We start from the raw sequence: 14,189 nt of genomic DNA, 5'->3' as shown, positions 1-14,189 counted from the left end.
CCACCGACAAAAGAGCCAATCCTGAAATAAACTGTTTTATCAGCCCCCTGCTCCGGTCTCTCAGTAGGCTGCTTCTCTCCCTTTGTGCATGGCTGCCAGCTGGGATGAGGCAAACAAATAAATCAGGAGGGTTTGGGATGAGCAGTGGTCTGTTCCACTTTCACAGCCAGCTCTGCCAGTGCAAGCCTGCAACCACAGACATCAGAGTAAACAGGGCTGGAAGGCACCTAGAGAGGCTGTTGGGATCATTCCCTGGTCACCACCTAGAGAGGCTGGATCATTTCCCATGCCTCTCTCATCTAGAGAGGCTGTTGGGATCATTCCCTGGTCACCACCTAGAGAGGCTGTTGGGATCATTCCCTGGCCACCACCTAGAGAGGCTGGATCATTTCCCATGCCTCTCTCATCTAGAGAGGCTGTTGGGATCATTCCCTGGCCATCACCTAGAGAGGCTGTTGGGAACATTCCCTGGTCACCACCTAGACTGGCTGTTGGGATCATTCCCTGGTCACCATCTAGAGAGGCTGTTGGGATCATTCACCTGGTCACCATCTAGAGAGGCTGTTGGGAACATTCCCCATGCCACCACCTAGAGAGGCTGTCGGGATCATTCCCTGGCCACCACCTAGAAAGGCTGTTGGGATCATTCCCTGGCCACCACCTAGAGAGGCTGTTGGGATCATTCCCCTGGCCACCATAAGAACTCGGAACAGCCAAACCTTTCCTGAACAGGACCAATTATAAACAGTCCTGCACAGGATTCAAACCTCTTAGCAAAAGCTGGTTTTTAATTTTGAAATACTCAACTCGGTCTTTTTATAATCTTACCAGGAGGATGTTTTGATTGCCCACAGCTTTAGAAAGCAAAGTGTATGTAAAAGAAAAGCTTCCCTGATGCAGAGATACGCATTTGTAACCCTCTCACCTCGGAAATCACCGCAGCAGGCTCCTGCCTGGCTGCTTTGTCTGCATTTGCAGTCAGGAGCCCATGGGAGTTTGGGAATATGTGAATGCTGGGCTTTGCCTGATCTCCTGGCTCATGCTCTTCTACCCCCACTACAGCAGAGCAGCACCTCTCCCCTCCCTTCCTATTCACCCCTTCCCAGACAAACCTTCCTGTCGGGCCAGTTGTACTTTTCAAACACAGCTTCGTAGTCCTCCACGGCTCCGTCGGTGATCAGCATGATGGCTTGGTTGCACAGACCTCCTTGGCCAGCTTCTCTGAACTGCAAGCAGAGAGGGAGAGCGCTGCTTATCCCAGCACAGGCTGTTTTTGAGGAACTGCACTCTATTTATTCACGGCGGGACAGATCCTGACTTCCACTTGCAAACCTCACGCTGCTGGGAAAGAGGATTGTGTTCTCACCCTGCATATAGATATTTTTATTTAGACAGCCCTGCCTGGCACATGCAGACACAGGAGGCTTGGCAGGAGCGAAATAATGAGGAGAAAATAAGCGCCGTGGAGGAAGGGTGCGATTCCCCGCTGCTTCACATCTTGCACGGTCGCATTAGTTTATGCAAAACAACTACGGATTGACCATAAACACGGCAATTCGGGTTTGACAGCACTGTCGCTTCCCGTGGCAGAAAATGCGAGAGGAGTGGGAAATCAGACTCATTATTCCAGGGCAAATCCATCAATCTGCCAAAGAATAGCAAAGGAAGGCAGGAGCAGATGAAAAGAGAAGGTGACTGCCATGGGATCTGGGAAAGGTTACGGGTGTGCCAGACGGAGAGGCCGTGCCCTGACGTGACAGATGACCTGCCGTCTATGCAAGAGTGATATTTAAGGCAGAGCAGAGGTGCACCAGGGCTCTGGGACAAACACTGACGTGCTCCCAAGGTGTTGGACGGACGTGCTCCTACGAGAGAGCCGGAGCCTGCCTGTCCAGCCAGGGAGAAGCAGCCTTGGAATGCTGCCTGTCTCCTGCTCCCTGCGCTCCCCGTGCCCTCAGGTACCTGCTCCAGAGAACTGAGGGCCTCAGCCAGCACCACCACGGTGCTAAAGCCGGCTGAGGACATCCCTGGGACAGAAGTGAGTGGCGCTCTATGCTTCTCCTTGTCCCGCCGTGCTCTGGGCAAGGAAAAGCCTGACCAGCAGAGGAGGGCACAGGAAGTGATGCAGAGGTAAAAAATTATGAGAAGGAGGAGAGACAGCTCTGCTGCCAGCAAAGATTAATGAGAGGCAATAGAGAGATGAAGAGTGTACAGGAGACCAGCTGAGGGGTGGCCAAGGTTACATCCAACAGCAGCAATTTTAAACTGGAGAGGATAGCTGTAACTTCCAAATGAGGAAAAAGGCATCCAAGTGGCAAGATTAATAGCATAGAATGTAATCCCTGGGTGGGAGAACAAGAGCACGGACTGTGAACTGGGAGTTTTCAGATGTTTTAGGGTTCAATTCCCAGCTCCTTTCGGGTTTGGTAACGCTATGTTACGACAGACAAGCGCCTTTACCAGCGTGGCTGGTGCTGTGGTTCCACTGCGGATTAACACCGTGACCATGAACACCTCAGAGCCAGTTCCAAGCCCAGATTTCCCCAGGAATTTCGCCACTCCCACAATTACGTTGTGACTGTCCCTTATTGTGAAATTAATGGGTTCAGTGCTAATAATGTCACCTTCTGCCACCGTCTGTGTCACCAGCCCTGCCTGCCCCAGCTTCCCACAGCGCCTGTGTGAAGGGATTCAAGAGCTTCTGAGTGCCCACAGGGACATTCCCTCCTCTGGCTGTGCCCCTGCTTGTGTCCTGACCAGAACCAGGACAGATGAGCAGAGTGAGAAGGTGTGGGTTCCTTATCTTCTTTTCTCCGTGTTAGAGCCGGGATTAATGCACAGGAGTCGCAGTCTCGTGTTTGGACTCGGTGTTTATTAATTCTTACTTATAGCTCAGCCTCACGAGCCGTGAGCTCTCACTAGCAAGGTAGAAAATGGAGGTAAAATGGATGCCTCTAACTCTTTCCAAGGTTATTTAAGTGCTAATCACTCAATAATGAGATGGCACCTATATTATTTATATTTTTGACCCAATAATGACCACCCAAGCCCCTCAATACAGACCTTTTCCACCCAGTTAGAAAGAAACACCCAAAACCAAGAAGAGGGTGAAGAAGGACCTGGACAACGCCTCAAATCCTCCATCTTGCCCGATATAAATCACTGCATACTAAAATCTTTACGTTTTTCACCCTGTGAGGTCACACAATCCTATTCAAACCACACACCCACAACCCCGGTGCCACCACTCAATTTTGGGAGCCTGCTGCACGGCCTCAGGTCAAATGTGGTGCCTGCCCGAGGGTCAGTGCCTCTTGGCACAGAAATCCTGTCATCCTCAGCCTGCAGGGTTCCAGCAGAAGGGTGCTGTAAGAGGGGCATTTCCAGCTCAGGTGGAACACCGAGCCAGGAATGAGGTGTTGGGACGAGCTCCTCCTCTCTCGTGTCCCCACAGCAGCACGTGCACAGGGGGGACGGGCAGTGAAGGCTGAGGGGACACAGCAGGAACAGGCGCAGGATGCTCTTAGGGGCAAACCAAAGGAGAGGAGCAGGTGAGAGCCACATGGGGCTGTGCTAAAGAGCAGCAGGTAGGAAAAAACCGGAGCCTCAAGTGAGCTGTTTCTAGGACAGAGATCATCTGGGGGCAGATTAGCAGAGAGAACAGGCAGTGTGTGTCCACCAGGGAGGCACAGGGTGCAGGAGGAGCTGTCAGAACGAGGCCCAGATCACAGACATATCAACCTCGTGGTTACGAAAGCAGCTTACTCCAAACTGCTGCAATCTACGGTACGCCTGCCTGGATTATTATTAAATTAACACCCAATGAAGGTCACCCACCGCTTCATCAAACTGCTTAAGATCCCTCCGTGAGGCTTACTTCAGAACTCATAATACCGAGATACTGGGAAATTAGATGTTGTGTCAGAACCGGCAATCTCCTAATTACAGGAGCAGTTGATATTTTCAGCAGGGAAAATGGGATCATCAGTGTCATAGAAATGGAGATTAAACCCACAGATTTAGAAAACAAACGAACAAGAGGTAATCCCTGGTTTTTAGGTCCTTTGTGACTGGCTGCAGCTGCAGCAAATGATCTGAGAGCACTCACAGCAAGCTCTGAGCGTAATTCCCTGCCCTGACTGAAGTCTCAGGAGCGTGAAAGAAGGGGAGAAGAGGAACAAGATGTCCACAGCAGGGATGTCTGAAGAAATGCATGCTGGAGCTGGGTCACTGAAGGAGCACAGGGCCGTGTATTCTCCTGTACCACTTCAGTCATGTTGCCAGGACTAACAGGCATGATCTGATTAGTTCAGGGTCACAGTCTCCTGTACTCCCTGGTTTGCTCACTGCCTTTTACTCTGCAGTTCCAGGCTGGCTCAGCGCCCCCAGAGCAGCAAGAGGGAGCATCAGCATCGCCCAGAGATGTGCAGGCACGCGTGCTGAGCGTCGGGCCAGGGCACCGAGCAGCCCCTCTCCATCTCCCCCCGCCCCTTTATTGTGCAGGCCTCCCTCTGGAATGGCCTCCAGAAGTACTGAAAATTCCGTGGAAAGCCTCTCGTGGGGAGAAAATCAGCAGCAGGCAAGAAAACAAAGCCAGCGAAGGAGAAACGAGAAAGGGCACTAAGCGAAATAGTAGGAACTGGTAAACAGGGAATTCTGAGCTTTGCATACCCTGAAAAATACGCTGTAGAATCCGGGTCCATAAAAATGTGACTGGAATCGAGAAGCGATTTCCAAGCATTCAGAGAAGAAGCAAGAAAGGCAGTGAAAATAATATTGATGCCAGATGATAAAAACCAGAGGGAGATGGTCAGGCAGAGATGCTTTGGGGCCTCCATCCTTCATCATCAAAAGGAAAATATTGTTGTAATGGCTGGGAACCTGCTGAAGTGATATGAAACTAAGAAAAGGATGAATGAATTAGAGGCAGGGTCAGAACGAGGTAGGGTTAAAGAAAATACTAATTGAAAGCATTTGATTAATCTCTGCTCAGCGTGAAGAGAATAAGAATCGCAGGAGGTGTAGCTGAACTGCTTTCCTCATGGGCTGAGACCTGACTGGGACTATACAAGATCCCAGAGGATGGAGAGGGAACCAACAGAAAACACAGCAAATGGATGGATAAACTGTCCTTGAACACCCAGCACGCTGCTAGAAAAACCAGTGACACGTGCATCTCGTGAGCGTGTAAACGAGGTACACACAGGTGAGGCATGAGAGGCCACAAACCTTTGGTTACTTAAATCAGCACACAGCTTCATCCTTTTTAGGGCACCAGTTCGCTCAAGTCACTCAGAATTTTGTGTCTCACTGAAATCCAGTCTGTCACCAGTTTAATTTCTTTTTTTTTTTTTTTTTCCCCCACCTATAGCCATTCTGGAACGACCCACCCAATTAACTTCCACATTTATGTGATTTCTGATTAAATCAGCCCGCTGCTAAGAGCAAGCATCCTTCCAAGGCGGCCCTGGAAAGCAGAACTCGGCTTTTCTTGTCCTCCACGGGGTGGGAAAAGCAGCAGCTCTTTCAAAATGCTTGGAGTGCATCCTGAGAAAGGAGGACACGTTGGAGAGGAGGAGGGTGGATACTGCCTGGGGAGGGAGGCTGCAGAGGCATCAGCGGGATGGGAATTAACAAAGTGACAGCGCCCGGAAAAAAAAAAAAACAACCCATGGCTGTTGTCTGACGTCCTGTTAAGAGGAGTACGGTGTGTAAAACGGGGAAAGCAATTATTCTGCTCTGCTTAGCCCCTGATAGCTCTCAGCTGCAGCACTCGCACAGCGTCGGGAGGATGGTGTTTCGGGGGACGCAGCCTGGAAGCACAACAAAGCGGTGTAAATCCCGCAGGGAAAAGGGGAGAGAACGAGGCAGGGCAAGCTTGTTGGAACACGGAAGAGAAGAGGGCAGCGAGAGATATTAAACCTTAATAAATAAGAAAAGACCTCAAAAAGACAGCGCTTCACACCGAAGGGTTTTGAAGCACTTCATAAACGGGTGCTTAAGACCCTGGTTTCCCTGGGATGCATATTTTAGTGAAACCACTTGGTTTGGGGCTAAATTGGAATGGAGAGCTCAAGTGGCTTATTGAGCACGGCAGAGAGGGGCAGGGGGGACTCCGGACAACTCTTCTCCTGAAACTGGCCTGCAAATTGCATCACGGATTAAAATATGCCCTGTCTCCCCCAGAGGATAAGGGAGGAACACAGACAGCGAGAGGTTTGTGCTCCTCCTCAGCCCCTCAGACCTCATGGAGCAGGTCCCTGCTGGGCTTTTAATTCTGTGAGCAATTGGACTGAGGAGAATTACCAGGGAAATTTTGCAGCCACTTTCATTACAGATGTTATTCCAGGCTGTCTGCTGTGATCAGCAAAGGCTGTTCCATCAGGGCGATGTCGCAATTTTCATCCCCTTGTGTGTGCTCCCGTGAGCAGTGACAGGAGAGGCTGTGAGGAGCAGCTGAGAGTGGGAACCCTGCCTGATCAGAAGGGGGTGGCCAGTTCCACTGATGCCTTATGTTCTATCTTTGCTGTGTTTCATGTTCTGTGCTGCCCAGGTGCAGCTCTGAGCTCACACTCAGGGTCACTCAGCTCTCTGCACACAGCAGCGACACAGAACAAATCCTGTTCCTGCTGCACACCAAGGACAACTGGATCCTGGAGGCCTTTCAATGAATCCCTACATTATTCTCCATCTCAGCCTTCCCAAGGCACCACCACCCAAGTTCCCCTCGCTGCTGACTGTGACTGCACAGATTTTGATGGAAACCCTTTTCCTTTGCTATTACCGACACAGGTGTAAGAAACTCCAGGAGATGATTCCAGGGAGCCCTTAAACCGCACCAGCACTCGCCAGGGGCTCCCTTTTGCCGTGAGCTGTGGCACTCGCAGAGCCTGGGGTGCTCCAGCTGCTGCATTAGGGCACTCCGCTCCACACAATTCTTTGGCAATGGACTGTTTGTGAAGCCCTGTTTTTTGTACAGCCATTTCCAAGGCACAGAGGCGACACCTCTCCTCATCTGCAGGTGCTCAGATGCCTGAGCCCTCTCCCCAGATCCAAGGTGACAGCAAAAGGAAGCAGCAATTCCCCTGGGGAGTGAGTACCAGCAGGTTTGATCACCACTGGGTGCTGCACTGTCCAAGAGCAATCTCAGAGCTGTTTAGAGCTCAAGAAGCAAGAGAGAATCAACAAGAATCCAGATAAGTGATGACTACTGAAACTGTCCACTGCATTTTTTAAAGCCAATTAGAAAGAGAAATAAATTCTTTACCCACCAAGGCTTTTTTTCTCTATTACTGCATTGGAGTCACGTCAGTCCACTGGGTTGCATGGGCACCACTCTCTCCCTGGAGGTATTTTTGGTTCAGCTAGGTCAGTGGGGGACAGATTTTGTCTCAGCTCTTAAGGCCCCCTCCAACCCAAGCCCTTCTATGATCCACAATCCCTCTACAGACAGTGCCATGGGTGTTCAGCTGGCTCTTGGTCCTTCTCCTCGTTACCATTCCTTAAGAAACGGAATTAAACTGTCTGTTCACCTCCAGGCTACTGAATCTGCCATTCACGTGAGGCAATGAATCATTTATGGCTTATCTTATCAGAGCCATAAATTCTCCTGTACTTGTGATTTCTTCCCCAAGCACTCAGCACAGTGACACTGAAATGAATCTGAGGAGTAATCTTACATGTGTTCATTACCATCACTGCTCACTAATTAATAACAGCACTCACAGCCAGAACGGTGGCCCTCGGCTGATCAGTTATATTTTATATTTATCTGTAAAGGCTCGTTAAGAAAACTCCTGAAGCCACAAGCCTTGCTGGCTCCTGATGCCTCCTGGGCAGGGACTGGAGGCAGTGGACATCCTGCACAGACCAACCCTTCCCCAGGATGGCTGAGCCCTGCACACCGCTTGTCACAAACCTGGGATCCATGAGATGAGCTCCTGCCCACTCCCACTGCAGCACCCTGAGGCTGGAGAGGGGTGCAGGGCTGCTGGGACCCTGGGAAATGGGAATTCCTGACTTTCTGTGCTGCCAGGCTCTGACCCCCCAGCAAACACTGCACTGACCTGAGGCTGTGGAGAAGGCTCCAAAATGGAGTGACAGCACTGGGATTGTGGGTGTGGAGTTTGGATAGAAGTGTGTGATATCACAGGGTGCAAAACTCAGAGTTGAAGGGTTTAGAATATAGTAATATATATAAAGCAGGATGGAGGTTTTAGGGCAGAGGCTGAGTCCTTCTTTTTCACCTTCTTCTCCATGGGTCTGGGTGGGATTTGATAATTGGAGAGAAAAATCCACATTGTGGGCCATGGGTGGTTGGTTATTGGGTTAAAAGTCAAAATAGTTTAGGTGTCATCTCATTATTGGACAATTTATCCTTAAAAGACCCTGGAAAGGGTTAGAGACACTTCCATTGTCTACCTTGTTAGTTAGAGCTCACAACTCTGCACTGTAGATAAGAAATAATAAACACTGAGTCCAAACACGAAAATGTGACACCCATGGGTTAATACCAGCTTTAACATGAAGAAAAGAAGATAAGAAACCCACACAGGGGTGGCCAGGGACACTCGTGCCCTACACAAGCACCAACCCTTACCTCTCTCAGGATTTTGAAGGACTCTGTCAAAGCCTTGTTCACAGTCCCCACTCCTTTTGCCTGCAGCTCATCCACCAGCTGCTTGAAGTGCTGGCAAGAGAGGAAAATAAAAAAAATCAGGGTTGTGTTGCAGGCAGGGTGTTCCCTTTGGCCAGGGGAGGAAAGGGGAGCCCAGAAAAGGCTGTGCCCATGCAGCTCCAGCAGGACTGCATTTCTCATTCTCTGGACAGTCCATGAAAGATCATGGAAGGGGCACAACTACTGGAAATATGACTTTCCCTTATCTGCCCCTTCAGGAAAAAACAAAACAAAACAAAACCCCCCCCCAAAACATCCTGTGCACCCAAAATCAACAAGATGGGGAAAAAGAAAAAAATCTGAATGCTTGTCTATGACTGAAGCAGCATTGATCTGCTTAAATTAAACCCTCTCTGCAAGACAGTATGGGAATCCTTTGGGAGACACTGCAGGACACATCACCCTCTGCAGTCACACTCTGTGACCTAGGGCTAAGCTGGGAAAGAACTCTGGTTGTTGATGGCACACGGGGGTGTAGTAATACAAACAAAAACAAACCAAAATAAAACAAAACAAAAACAAAAAACAAACAAACAAACAAAAAAAACCCAAAAAACCAAACACACCTCCCCCCCCCAAAAAAAAAAAAAAAAAGAAAAGAGGAAGGAAAAAAATCCCAAAACAGGGAGAGAAGCTAAAAATACCAGTCAGGCTGGAGGGTGATGGAGGAGCTGGGCACAGGCTGCTGAAGCCTCCTGGATCAGAGCAGCAAAACCCCTCCTGAGAGGGGGCTTGCTGGCAGCCCACCCTGATGGAGGATGATATCCAGCAGGAAAAACGATTCTCCTTGTTTCTGAGGATGTGGGGGTGTCTGAGAGGGAGCCGTTGCCCTCTGCACACAGTTTCTCTCGAGGCAGTCCGGGCTGGGGGTGCTGCTGGTGCAGCAGTGGGGACGCACGGGGGAAGCTGTGGCTGCTGCTGGGTGTAGGGCAGGGTGAGCCAGCACGCAGCACTGAACTGCTGCTGCCTTCTGAAATGCAAACCCCGCTCCTCGTCCCTGCAACTCCATCTCCCAGCCTCCCAGCCCCGTCCATGGAGCCTGGGATGCGCTGGGAGGGAGCTGGTACTCACCTCTCTGTTATCTCTGTCTGCCTGGACCAGGATGCCCTTGAAACAGGGCTCGATGAAGTGAACGTAATCATTGTACTGCAAAGAGAAAAGGAAGACAAAGGGGCTGTCATGGGAGGACATTCACAGAATGGCTTCGTGTCCGAGGTGGATGTTCCGAGAACAGCATGGAACATTGTGCTGTTTTCTACCTGCTCCCCTTAAAAAGTGTTTACAGCGATCACAGCAAGCCAGGATTTTGGTGAATCTTCTGTTTGAGTAACTCTTTAATTATGGCGTTTTGCTGAGTTCTAGCTGAGTGTATCTACACATTCAAAGTTTATTTTTTCCTCCCACTCACACCGCGAAGTTTTTACCCCGCCTTTATGAACTTGTATCCCTGGCCTCGCTTCCAGCACTGCTTTTTGCACACGCTTTTGACTTCTGGAGACTTTGTGAGTCCCCAGCCAGCAGCTGAACCTTGACCCTGGAGCTGGAAGCCTCTGGTGAACAGTAACAAAGCAGGTGAGCACACGTCCACTGGGCTGGGATAATGAGGGCAGTGGACGATTCTGGGCTGGCACAGGTGAGGTAAAGCTTGGTAAGGCCCCTGTGAACCTTTTCCTGCAGGGTTCAGGAGAGCACAATTCCCCAGAGGCCACTGATGCTCAGCTGATCAGTAGGAGCTTAGGTCAGGATTTAATGTCTCTGAGCCAGCCGGGTCTTGCTGTGAGCGCAGTAAAGGAATATATATATATATATATATATATATATATATAAAAACCATGGTATTTCTGGGATTGTTTTTGAAGAACAGATGATATTTCAAACTCCTTAATGACTCCCCTCCATTTTCCTGCCAACGCTGTTCACTCTTCCATCTGTCCAGTCATATAAAGACAGAATTGTTGCCACTGGAGTTTCCAATTAGCTAACATAAGAAGCTATCAACAAAAAGTAGAATTTATATCCCCGTGGCTGCGCCCTGGCAGGCTATCATAGAAAGAAGCCTGGGGAAGGAGATGGTGGTTGAATTAGCTCTGAAAATTAGAAGGTGAGGAGCCTTTAACATGGCCCCAGTCTTGCCACGAGGCACAGAAAGAAGTTTTGCTTTCTGTGGTCAGTGCTGCTGGCTCTCTGTGGGTAAGCAGCCCCTCCTCACCCTGCCAAGGCTCAAAAGGGAAGAGAGAAACACTGGGGCTTCCTGCCCAGGCTCCATGCGGGCCCAGCTGACGGACCCCGAGCTGCAGGGGCAGCCCTGCAGGATGCTGGTGCACAAAAGGATAACCAGAACCTTATCCTGAGGGTCACACCGCTGCTGCTGGAGCCAAACACAGTGCCATGGCAAGCCAGCTGAGTCGTCAGCTCAGGAGTCTCTCTGCAGCCCTTTGTCACCTGCTGCAGTCACACCCCTAAGGAAGCAGGAGGAAGCAGCCAGCCTCCCCTGTGGAGGAGGGACGAGATGACCCGGCAGCCACCCCGCTGGCCGCGCAAAGCTGCCTTCCCCAGGGTGATTTGGGTTAATCCCCAGCCAGCAGAGGTGCTGCTGGAGGTAGGTCACTGTGATTTGCCGAGGGGGAGGAGGAGGAGGAGGGCGTGAGGCGGCTCAGCGCGGGGATGGAGGCAGACGTACCGCAATGATGTTGACAAAGTCGTTTTCTCCCAGCGTGTCCAAAATGGTGACGATGGTGTGCTTGGCAATGGTCATCCTCAGCCCCTTCATGCTGCCACTGACGTCCACGATGATGACAATGTCCTTGGGAGAGGTGGCGGCCTGGATGTACCTGCACAGGGAAGAGCGGGAGGCAGCTGAGGGCGCGGGAGGAGGAAGGCTGGACGTGCTGCTGGCACCTCAGCCCCCGGGACATTCACACCTCCATCAGGTACATCCAGGGTGTTCCTTGTCCTGGGATAACCCACGTCGTTGGGATGGTTTTGCTGACTTTATCTGAGCCAGAGGTTACTGTGAGGATTGGTGCTGCAGCGCCGCAAATGGAGCGTGCAAATACAAACGCAAATTCCTGCACGGGTGTCGCTGCAGGACACGAAAGAAGGATGAGAGACCCCAAATATTTCAGAAGGCAAAGAGTATAGAAAAGGCTTTACTGTCCGATTCTTACCACCTTTTATAAGGTGTTCCCATGCAGACCCAACAGGACTGGTGACTGGGAACGACACCTCTCTGATCCCATTGGTGAAACCAGAGAAACAGCAGAACACCGCCTGGAGAAGGACTGTTTTGGGAAAGGATGGTTGTTTTGCCAAGATTGTTTTGAGAAGAGGCTTTCCCGAGAACTTTTCCCTTGGGAAACAGTTAGCACTGCTAGCAGGCTAAAGTCTCTCAGACTGGCTTTCCTGAGAACTTTTCCCTTGGGAAACAGTTAGCACTGCTAGCAGGATAAAATCTCTGAGAGTCAGAAATGCCAGGCCCGCACAGGGGGAGCGCTGAGCCTGCTGCACACGCCCCAGGGTGACAATTGCTCTGCCTTGGCCATGCTGAGCAGGCTGAGTAAGCACAGCACACTTCCGAAGCCCGAACACCCCCCGGCACACCGGGGTAATTCCCGTGTGGTACACATGAGATGGGAGAAGTCCCTGGCAGGGCTTCCCAGCCTGCTGCTGCCTCTGCTCACGTACCCCACATCCTGCAGGAGCACCACAGGACGTGAATTACCCACCAGCAGCTCAGCCAGGTGCTACCCTGGGGAAGAGGGAGGGAGGGAGGGAGGATGAAAGGTGCCTTGGGCAGGGCTCTCCAAAACTCACCAGCCACGGTTTCTGCAGTCAAAGGAGATGACCCCGTTCTCATCTGGTAGCCACTTGATTCCTGGAGGGAGCAGCAAGAGGAGCAGTCAGCACACACACACACAGAGGCTCCTGCTCTGCTGCTGCTCCCCTACCCCGGGGAGCACAGGAGCCTGCCCAGACACAGCAGCGGCCTTTCTCCAGAGCTGCTCCGTCTGTGGCACTCCTGAGTAAGCTGCTTATTGATTTATTTTTTAAAAAATGCACCTAGGCATAGGCTGTTTGAATTTGGGGAGCAACTGCTTGTACTTGGAGCTTTTTGTCACTTCGGTGCAGTTCTCAACAACAGATTATTTCCTCCCAGAGAGCGGCTGAGAGCATAAAAAAGCAGCAGCGACAGGGATGCAACTCTGTCCTCAGAGAGGCTTGGGCCACCACCCAAACCCCCAGGGGAGCCCTGCTGTGGTGTTTTGAGGGCTTTTTGGGGTTGCATGAGCGATATGCCTGAGTGGCTGGTTCTGATGGGAGGAGGTGGCTGATGCCTGCACAACACTTCCCTCAGCCTCCTCAGCCCCTGCAGGAGTGTTTTGCCCCCTGCATCCTGCCCTTCCCAGGGCTGGGATGCCCCAAGACTGCCCAGATTGGATTTTTCCATGGCACAGACCCTGTCCTGCAAAATTACTGCGCTGCACCGAAAGGGCAAAGGCAGTCTCTGCTCTTTTACCTGGGTACAGCCTGAAGAATCCCGTGGAGCTGCCAAAGTACTGCCAGGTCAGCGTGGGATCCCTCTCAAAGTTGTCCACAAAAACGGGATTCAGGGCTTCTGACATGTAAACTCCATTGAGGATGGCAGGGTCTGCGGGGGACAGAAGTGGGTGTAAAAGAAGGGAGGACATCCAGAAACCCCCGTGGAGGAGAGGGGTGTGAACAAAGGCAGCTTCAGGAGGAATGCAACCCCGTCCAAAGCTTCTACACTGATAATCCTGCTCTCTGCTCATCCAGGCGAGTCCTGGAGGCCAGGCCACCACCCCTGGCCACTGCAGGTGATCTCAGCGTGGTCAGACACTCTTAACCCCATCTCCAGAGCCCCTGAGCCCCACAGCTGGCTGGAATGATGAGCCAGGGAGGGCTCACGGTGCTGAGCACAGCTGGCACATCCCCCAGGCAGGGCTCAGCTGCTGCCTGGCAGGGGACACGTGGCTCTTGAGGAGCAGCTCCTGACGCCCCACGGACAGCCCTTCTACAAGGACTCTCTGAACTGATGCTGGGTGTAATCTCCTGAGACAGGGGAGCCCCAGGATGGACACAGTTGCGCTCTCTCTCCTCTTTTCCTCATCAAATCCTTCTTCCCTTCTTTCCCTGACAAAGCCTGGGCTGTCCTACCATGGCCCCATCTCCTCAGAATCAGCAGGGAGCTGCAGATTTGGTGTCTGTGTTGACTCAGTGCCTCGGGGGACCAAAGGGAGCAGTGGTGAATCATGAGAATCTGGCCATTGTAGGACTGACTGCATTGGGGTTGGAAAGGGTGGGGCTCTCTCCTTCCTGCTTAGTCACTTTACTAAAGGTGTTTTTGGTCAAAACGGGGGGAAAAACTGAATTGTGACTGCCCAGGGCTGCGGCCAAAGTCAGTCCTGCGGGAAGGCAGAGCCAGGAATGCTGTGGAGAGCCGGGCTTGCTGCGTTTGCAGGAGGGGAGTGAGCACTGCAGGTCTCTGCTCCCT

At 51.5% G+C, this 14,189-nt stretch overlaps 1 protein-coding gene across 1 annotated transcript in view; it reads right to left on the bottom strand.

The window, feature by feature from the left end:
• The window catches only part of CACNA2D4 (calcium voltage-gated channel auxiliary subunit alpha2delta 4), a 124,276-nt gene that overhangs the window by 95,746 nt on the left and 14,341 nt on the right, over positions 1–14,189 (bottom strand). Inside the window, exons 6-11 of the mRNA XM_058420138.1 lie at positions 13,194–13,325; positions 12,491–12,551; positions 11,358–11,508; positions 9,749–9,823; positions 8,600–8,689; positions 1,113–1,226 (exon numbers count right to left, since the gene is read on the bottom strand). Coding sequence (XP_058276121.1) covers positions 1,113–1,226; positions 8,600–8,689; positions 9,749–9,823; positions 11,358–11,508; positions 12,491–12,551; positions 13,194–13,325 — 623 coding nt within the window. The remainder of the gene's footprint in view (positions 1–1,112; positions 1,227–8,599; positions 8,690–9,748; positions 9,824–11,357; positions 11,509–12,490; positions 12,552–13,193; positions 13,326–14,189) is intronic.

The sequence above is a fragment of the Hirundo rustica genome, chromosome 4 (genome assembly GCF_015227805.2).
Source record: "Hirundo rustica isolate bHirRus1 chromosome 4, bHirRus1.pri.v3, whole genome shotgun sequence".
Classification (NCBI taxonomy): domain Eukaryota; kingdom Metazoa; phylum Chordata; class Aves; order Passeriformes; family Hirundinidae; genus Hirundo; species Hirundo rustica.
This window is presented reverse-complemented; position numbering and strand designations above follow the sequence as displayed.